Source organism: Aplysia californica, unplaced genomic scaffold, assembly GCF_000002075.1.
Source record: "Aplysia californica isolate F4 #8 unplaced genomic scaffold, AplCal3.0 scaffold00916, whole genome shotgun sequence".
NCBI classification, from domain to species: Eukaryota; Metazoa; Mollusca; class Gastropoda; order Aplysiida; family Aplysiidae; genus Aplysia; species Aplysia californica.
Window position 1 is genome coordinate 22,109 of NW_004798186.1, and position 8,760 is coordinate 30,868.

At 39.0% G+C, this 8,760-nt stretch overlaps 1 protein-coding gene across 1 annotated transcript in view; it reads left to right on the plus strand.

Annotated features, from left to right (window-relative positions):
- Positions 1-243: 243 nt before the first annotated feature.
- LOC101851900 (putative malate dehydrogenase 1B) overlaps positions 244-8,760 on the plus strand; it is a gene marked incomplete at its 3' end in the record, with an annotated part of 16,659 nt that continues 8,142 nt past the window's right edge. Inside the window, 4 exon segments of the mRNA XM_005110607.3 lie at positions 244-298; positions 2,283-2,395; positions 4,776-5,399; positions 6,537-6,693. Of these exon segments, the coding sequence (XP_005110664.2) occupies positions 277-298; positions 2,283-2,395; positions 4,776-5,399; positions 6,537-6,693 (916 nt within the window).

Below are 8,760 nucleotides of genomic sequence, written 5' to 3' on the forward strand. Positions count from 1 at the left end.
TTGTGCTTTCTTTCTCGGTGTTTTTTCTGTCTTGTACATAAAAAGTTAAAACTGTTAATCTCATCTCCTGTTTTGTATAATTTTTCAAAACCTTACAGAAAAAAAGCTTTCCATTTCTCTTCAAGGTATTTTTTGTTGTTTTGTTTTTTCTTTCCCCAGCTGAATAAGGGGCAACAATATTCGCATAAATATTTCAGTACCCTAAATTTTAAGAGAGTGATTCCCCATGTTCCGATCCAGTATTTCAAGCCAGCCATCCTAGCAACCATAAACAAGATGGCGAAGTTCGTTGTTGCAGGTAAAAAAAATTGACTAAATAGATAGTCTTTTGTTGTTGCTTTTGTCAAATGTTTACTATTTTCAATTCTGCGCTAATACAGGGAAAACTTATGTTTCTGTGTACTTATTGCTGGATTATAAACGATTCCTAAAGGCTAGTTGAAGAAGGCCAAAGCTAACTTGTTGTAGTATATACGTCTACTCAATTCCAACCCAACTCTGACTCCGACTTAAATGTCTTTTACTAGATCTACTTTTAGGCCCTAGATCTAGAACTAAATCCCATCCAACACTCGAAATTCAAATATGCAATCAAATTGAGCCTCATCATGGTTTGATATATGGAAAAAATAATCGAAATCTAGATCTAGGTCTGGTTGCAAACCGCATGTCAACTTTTGCTTAGATCTTAATTAATTTAAGATTTAAGTTGTCATTGATGAATTATTAACTTGCTAGCCTAAGTTGCAAGCACTAATAAAGGCTATTGCTATTGGCATGCAGGGCAGTATATTTTCCTTTCATTGTCTATTACCTTCAAGCGACTAGCAAACTGAACTCTGAAAGTCCATATATAGGTGCTTGTTTATTAATCGTTACACGTCTAGATTAGTCAATCTAGATGTATACGTTTTGTAGATTTAATTGTGGGCCTCCTATTTCCTTAGTAGATTTTAGTCCTTTTTGGTAAACAATCAATTTTTTTTTTACGTTGCTCCTCATTGAATATACTGATTATCTGACGAATTACTTTTTCTGCTGCTTTGTTATTTTTTTCCTTAAAAGATCTTGATGAAACTTACCCTCAGCTGATTTTTTTTTCAAGACAGCAATTTTTGTTGCTTTAGCAGGATTGTCATTGAAGCTGTTGGAACTTAATTGATCCTCACTTTTCCCAAAAAGCCCTGTGTGGGATTCCACTTGTGACAGGACCAGTGTCTACCCTTAGGCCTGTTATCGGTTTTTTTCTTAATTCTCTTTTAGACTCTTATTGTCAGTCTGTAAGCTTCCTTAATTTTGACAAGCAGATATAATATAATGTTTGGTTGCTCTCTGTCAGTCAACATATAGGCTTACTTGATTTAGGTTCTGACAGCAATTGATGGTTTGGGTTTAAAAAATTGGTTTGTCTTTGGTTATGACCTGGATCGAGGCCGCAAAAGCTTGTTCTTCATTGTCTGTCTTGCAGTATTTTAAAAGTCATCATGATCATCATGATCATCATGATCATCATGATCATCAGCAGCAGCCTTTCTCCCCTTGTACCTAATGTATGCCGCCAAAATAAGAGCTGTCCATCTACTTCTGCCCAGGGCTATAGTCCACACCTATGTCCAGCTCAAATATCCTATATCCCCTATTTAATTTCTGAATCTAAGTCCCTTCTCCCAATACCTTTAGAACTTGATTTCTTTCTGTGTCTTTGTGGATTCCATTATAACTGATTCAGTCTGCAGTGCCGCTCACAGTGGCTGACTGTCTCCTGTGTTATCTATTGCTCCCTTTCTTCATATCACTTTCCTCTCTATTTTTTTTCCTTACAGTTTCGCGACCTCATTGCTTTCTTGTCGTATCTCCATTTTGTTTTAACAATGAAAATGTGACTTCTTCTTAAGTTCACTCTTTGTTATGAACTGTTTTCACTTTTGTTTAAAAATGGAGGTGCGACAAGAAAGCACTGAGGTTGCGGCTTACATCTGGTGTCATTTAATAGTATAGTATTTCTTATGCTGAACATTTCAGCTGTATATGCACTCATAGATCTAGGGGTTTCTTCAAATTTGGATGTCTTTCTTAACTTTTCGTGAGACCACCCGTGAAGTCACAAAGCGGTCACCAATTATTTGTGCACAAAGTAAAAATTATCCGCGGGCTGAACCAGTTAAAGCTTGGTGAGGAATGAGTTTGTTTGTAGGTTGTTTTTTTAGGGTTTTTTTAGGGGGGGGGGGTTGAATATGAATTATATGCATGTCTCTTTATCTGGATGACTTTGTACATTTCAGGCCGCTCAGACTGCCCCTACTATGCCAGGGCTGAACTGATCGGTGATCGCCTGGCAAAAAATCTCAAAAAGTTCAAACTGCACAAGATCATGATACAACCGGATGAGTGGGAGGTCAGTCACAAAGTTCACCCAATCAATATGTGTCACGGCGTGCTGGAATCAGGCGCTCGTCAAAATTTTTGGGCTTATGGGGTTATTGGTATCATCCTAAACCCTGTTCATTTGCCTTTCTTTTGGTGAAAAAAATATTCATCTATGTTGAATAGAAGTCGAAATATTTGCGATTGTTGGAGGTCAGGGTCGCCTGGTTTCAGTGGTAAAATTATCAAGAAATTTTAAATAGCTGCCAAAATTTTGTAACTTTCATTGCCTGAAACTCTTTGAAAACCTGAACAATTACTTTTTTTGTGCCTTTCTTCAATGTTTTTCAGTAAAATCCACAAAGAAATGTGTTTTTGAATGGACATAAAAGGTGTTGAGCCAAAAAAAGAAAAATGGGAAAAAATTTTCCATCAGCCAAAAACATGCTGATGTCTTTGATTTCATTATTTTGACAAATGCATGATTTCACCAGGATGAAACTTGCAACTGCGTCATATGAGTGCGCCAGACACATTAGACATTTTCAGTTAGTAGGAAATTTTGAATGTTGCCTGGGTGGCGGCCAAAACCTATACTCTCCTAGATTTTGGACCATCAAGGGATCTTTAACGTGTTCAACTTGCACGCAACATCTCCAAGATTTTTCGCTCTTATCCGAGATGGCTAGGTGTTCAATCTTACCTACCCTAAGGTCAGGGGTGTGGCTGAAAGACAGTGGTAAGAAGGAGCCAAGGACTAGCAGAATTCACCCAATGAATAAATAAATATATGAATAATAAATGAATAGCATTGGTGCATTGGTATAGGGGGCTCCAGTGACTAAGGGAGGAGTGAGTTCAGACTCAAAAGTAATGTCAAGTAAGTGTCGGTGACTCGGGGTTTAGATGGATGGTCACTGGAGTGTGTCCTTGAGCAAGACAAGACAACCTTAGCTAAAAACACAGGGTACTGCACAGTGGCGACCAGCAATGGCATGTTTGTGGAACTGTTCTTTATTGGTGTGATATTATGTATTCGTGTATGTATTTATGTGTCTATTTATGTATGTGAGTATTTCTAATTATAGTGCATGTTTGCCATTGTAACTCAAATTTTCCGAGGGAGATCAATAAAATGTAATTTATTTATTTATTATCACCACTCAACAACCGTCACTTTTAAACAAAATTTCCATTCTGTACACAGGTGGGAAAGGATTACCGGCGATATATCTTATCATTTTGTTACTGTTTGAGCGCATGTAATCTGCAGCTTGAACTGTATGCTTACTGGGAAGCCTGAAGTGTTTCTGAGTCATATTCTTGGGTCTGCTGGGGTATTAATTGTTGGGACATTTTTTTTCATTGCTTTCAGCAATAAAATATTTGCCGTGAAACATATTTTAAAGCTGTAGTACGTGGGGGGGCTCTCGTGGCCTAGAGGTTAAAGTGTTTGCTTCTCATTCAAAGATCCCAGGTTCGAATCCGGGTAGCGAAGGACACATTTTTTCTTTAAAATTGTCTCCTTTCAACTCCTTTCCTGCTCTCTAGCAATGTTCTGTCTTCTGCTTTCGTCTCCACTTTATGCCCCCACCCCCTCACTTCCATTGCCCCCTCCTCTGGGCCCCTGACTCTTTCTGCCGCCTTTTTACTGCTACTCCTTGGCTCCTTCTTACTGTTGTCTTTCAGCCACACCCCTGATCTTCTGGAAGGAAAGATCTACACCTAGCCTTCTCGGACAAAGGTGAAAAATCTCGGAGGCCCGTGTGCAAGTTGCGCTCGTTAAAGATCCCTTGGTTGTCTAAAATTGATAAGAGTAGGCTTCAGCTGCCTCCCGGGCAAAAATTCAAAATTTTTTACCAACTGAAATTTAATGTTTAGTGTGTCCTGAGCGCTCATATGACCTTATGCAGTTGCGAGCACTGTAAAACGCTTACATGTACCCAAAAAACCCCCAACAAAAATAAGTTGTAGTATAGGTAGCTCCAGGTTCTTTACTTTATAATAATTATACCCTGCTTGTATTTTTTTTTACTAGCAAAACTTTTAGTCCTTACTGAAATTATTAGAAAACCAAACAGATTTTGGATGTTTTCCCCGTTCATCCATTTCGTGTTTTCTGTTCCCTGATAGAAACTCAAGACTAATGACTTTCTTCTTTGTAAACCACGATATTAAAAACTTTGCAAGTAGGTGGTTGGCGGGTTTTGTGGTGTGGTTTGCTCCTTCTTTCCTGTCAAACATGTATCATCCTGATTTCTCCTCATTTTTTTGGTATGTTTCTTCGGCACTTATATGACCGTATTGTATTGTAACAAGTGTACTTGCTGTAACAAGTGCCGTAAAACTCTTACTAACACTTTTAAAAAACATTGCTAGTAACGCATTTAATGTACATTTTCCTCCCCCAGAAATGGCTGAAGGAAACGTGCAAAGAGAAGGGATGGCAGTTTTCCAAATCTCCCATTGTTTGGAGAGAGCTGATCGACCGTGGAGGAAAAGGCGTCCTTATCGGAGGCGCAAATGAATTCCAAGAGTACGTGAAAGCCTACTACGACCTGGAGTCGGACATGAACAGCTACGACATGCGCACAGTCAGCGGCGAGAACAAGGTCACCAAAGATGAGCTGGACCAAGAGGCGCAGGAGTGTAAAGCGCTGAGCAAGCCGGTCCATGTGTGCATCACCAACGCCAGCAACCCCATGTGTTATCATCTGTTGAACATTCTCACCTCGGGAGACGTGCTCGGGCCCGACATCGAGATGACCCTGCGCCTGCTCGTGAACTCGGAAGACGAAGTAGAGTCCGTCACGGGGATGGCGATGGAGGCCGAGGATTTAGCTCACCACCTCCTCAGAGGGGTGAAAATCTGCACAAGCCCCCACGAAGCGTTTGAAAACTGTAGTTATATAATTTCATTAGACGAACTCGCGAAGCAGCCAGAAGAAACGCTGAAGGATTGCTTGACGAGAAATGAGGAGTTTTTTAGTAAGTTTGCCACCATCATCAATCACAAGGCCCTCCAGACATGCAAGGTACAGATACGTTGAGATTGTTGTATTTCTTTTACTCTTTATCTGCGGGGAGTGGGTAATACCCACTATGCCGGGGCCATTTTTTGGTGCTAAATCTAAAAAATAATACAAAGACTTGCGTTTGTAATTTGTGAAGCGTGCTGACGAAATGAGTTACTTTTTGGATTCTAGCCCTATATGCTTATCGATGAAGTTTTTTCGATTTATATGTATAAAATTAATAATAAAAGACTGGTAATACTTACAGAATTTGCATCAATAGAAAATTGACAATTTTGACGATAGTCTTGATTTTTAGCCAATGTTTCCATATTTTGTGGATTATGAGAAGTAGAGTAACTCATTTTGTCAGCACGTCTCACTTTTTAAAATGGATGTTGCTGAGGCACTCAGTAAAATGTGTTGACTTTGTTGTGTCTGAGGGTTTTACATTTATTGATCCTACAAAGGAAAAGACCGGAGTCTGTCCACAGCAGACTGTAGCACAGCTGCAAAGAAATTCTTGTAACTGGTGTAGGAGTTGTGGAGATTTGAATTAATTTGTACTGAATCTCTTGATCTTTTCAAATATGTGAGGCGTGGTGGCATCAGGCTCTCGTCAAAATAATCAAAGTGAAGAAACTTGCATTTTTCTGCTGGTTTGTGAATTTTTATCAAATTTTTGTTTTTTGGCTCAACACCTTTCATGCCCATTGAAGAACTCATTTCGATGTCGATTTTTCTGAAAAATGTTGATTAAAGGCACAAAATATCTAAATTTTCAAGTTACCACGAACTCATAAGCTAAGGAAATAACTACTCTTTGGCGGCCATTTTCTAACTAATTTTACCTCTGGAAACAAGTGACCCCCACCTCCTTCATTCTCAAATATCTCGACTTGTATTTAAGATAAACGGATATTTTTTTTCATCCAAATAAATACAAGTGAACAAGCTTTTAAAGATTATACCAATAACATGATGTTCCCAAAAATTGACGAGAGCCTGATTCCACCTCGCTGCCTCACATATTATATTATATTATATTATATTATATTATATTATATTATATTATATTATATTATATTATATTATATTATATTATTTTATATTTCATTATTTTATATTTTATTATTGGTTTTGCAAAAATTCCTGCAGGTACTTTTGAGCGGCAGTGGGCCCGTGAACTTCAACGCCGGGGTCGTCCTGAAGAATGCTCCTAGCCTTGCCCGGCAGAATATCGTTGCCGTCTCCACAATTGTCGAAAACAATGCAAAGTCTGTTGTAGGCGAGCGGTTAAATGTGAACCCTGCCGGTGAGCATTCCTTTCTTCCTGTCTGTACATTATGTCTCTCCCCTCTGGGCAGTGCCACTGACTGTAGTGTCTTTAGGCCATTCCCAAAGGGGGGACATTTCTCGTTCAAGCATAGTAGAATTGTAAATGGGCTGATTCTTGTCATGCTCACAACTGTGCCTGATCTACAACAGGGGCCTGCGGCTTAAAAAAAAAAAAATCCCTACTATTGTCATTTTCCTCTACTTCTTTTGTATGTTTGTCACTCTCTTGTGACCTGCTATTTCCGGGGTACCTTGATAGTCGAAGCAGACCTTGTGCTGTTGAAGTTAGAGAGGTGAGCAGAATAAGTCTGATTCCCTGTAAGGACTTCTCTGTTGACACCCACCCCTTGGCGCTCATATGACCTTATGCAGTTGCAAGCGCCGTAAAACCTCTACTATAAAAAAAACCCATTGCATGTTGTGTTCTGACATAAGAATTTAACAGGGATATACACGGGCAGAATTGCATAGGCCTACAGACGTATGTCATTTTTGGCTGCCTTTGAGACACGTCTGTATGCAGTACTGCCCGCCTATAGTGAACACGCACATAGAGAAACATACACATAGCGACAACATTCACTTAGCGAACGCACACGCAGCAAACATACACATAGCGCACATATGTGAGTGCGGTTGCGAGCGCCGTAAAACCCTATAATACTACACACACATATGACAAATATGCTCTTAGCCACAACACTCGTTGCGAACACACATATATAACGAATATGCTCATAGTTCCAACACTTATAGCGAACACTCTCATGGCACACACACATAATGAATAATTTGCTCAGAGCGAACACACACCCAGCAAAAACACTCATAGCGAACACACGAACTCAGAACAAATATGCTCACAGAGAACACACACATAGCGAACACACACACAGAGCATACACACATATAGCGAACACACACATGCTTGGAAATAGATTTCATCCGCTTTACGATTAACGATTACCCTGAACTACTTAATTGCTTCTTATTCTTTCCTATTGAACAACTATCGTCTTTATCTCTCCTTCTTTTTCATGTTTGTTACTCTGTTGTAACACCTCTAATCTTCTGGTGCTCATATTATGACCATATGCAGTTACGAGCGCGGTAAAACTCTTACAAAAACAAACATTAAAAAAAATATTAGAAATAAAAAATAAAAACTCAATGACAGCTAGATCTAGATCTTTTGTTGTTGTTCTTTGGTTCTCCTGGTTTTTTTTTAGACTTTTGAGTTTTGCCAAATATAACACATTCATTTTGTTTTCAAGAGAGGAAAAAGTGGGTATCAAAACTGACATTTTAATAAATGTTTTTTAAATTCTATGACCGCTGTCTCTTTTGTTGTCGTTCTTTGGCTCTGATCTCCAGTTTTTTTAGACTTTACTTTTGCCAAAAACACCATCGTAACTTTATTTTCCAGAGAGGAAAAAGTGGGTTCTCATGCTGATAATATTGTTTATGGGTCACCCGTTTAAAAAAAATGAATTTTAGAAGTTAGCACACGTGGCTGGATGCTTCTCTTTTTTTAAAAAATCGCTTTCTTCAATTGCTATAACCAATATTTGTCACGACTCGGTGAAATCAGCCGCTCGTCCATTTTTGGGCATGTCGTGGAGTTATCGATATCCTCTTACAGCTTGTTCATTTATCTTGCTTTTGCGGTTACAAAAATACCCATCTATCTTGGGTGGAAGTCGAGATATTTGTGGTGTGAGAGGTAGGCCTATAGTTAACAAGAAAAGGGCTACCAAAGTTGGGTAAATTCCATAGCTTGAGGGTAATTGGAAACGGAAAATTTTCATTTTTTTGTGTGCCTTTAATCAACTTTTTTCAATAAAATCCACACAAAAAACAAAAATTCGATAAAAACTGCCAAAGCGGTGGGAAAATGACGTTTTCTTCGGTTTGATTTTTTTGACGAGCGCCTGATTTCACAGTGGTGCCTTACATAGTCCGTGCCTGATTTCACAGTGGTGCCTTACATAGTCCGTGCCTGATTTCACAGTGGTGCCTTACATAGTCCGTGCCTGATTTCACA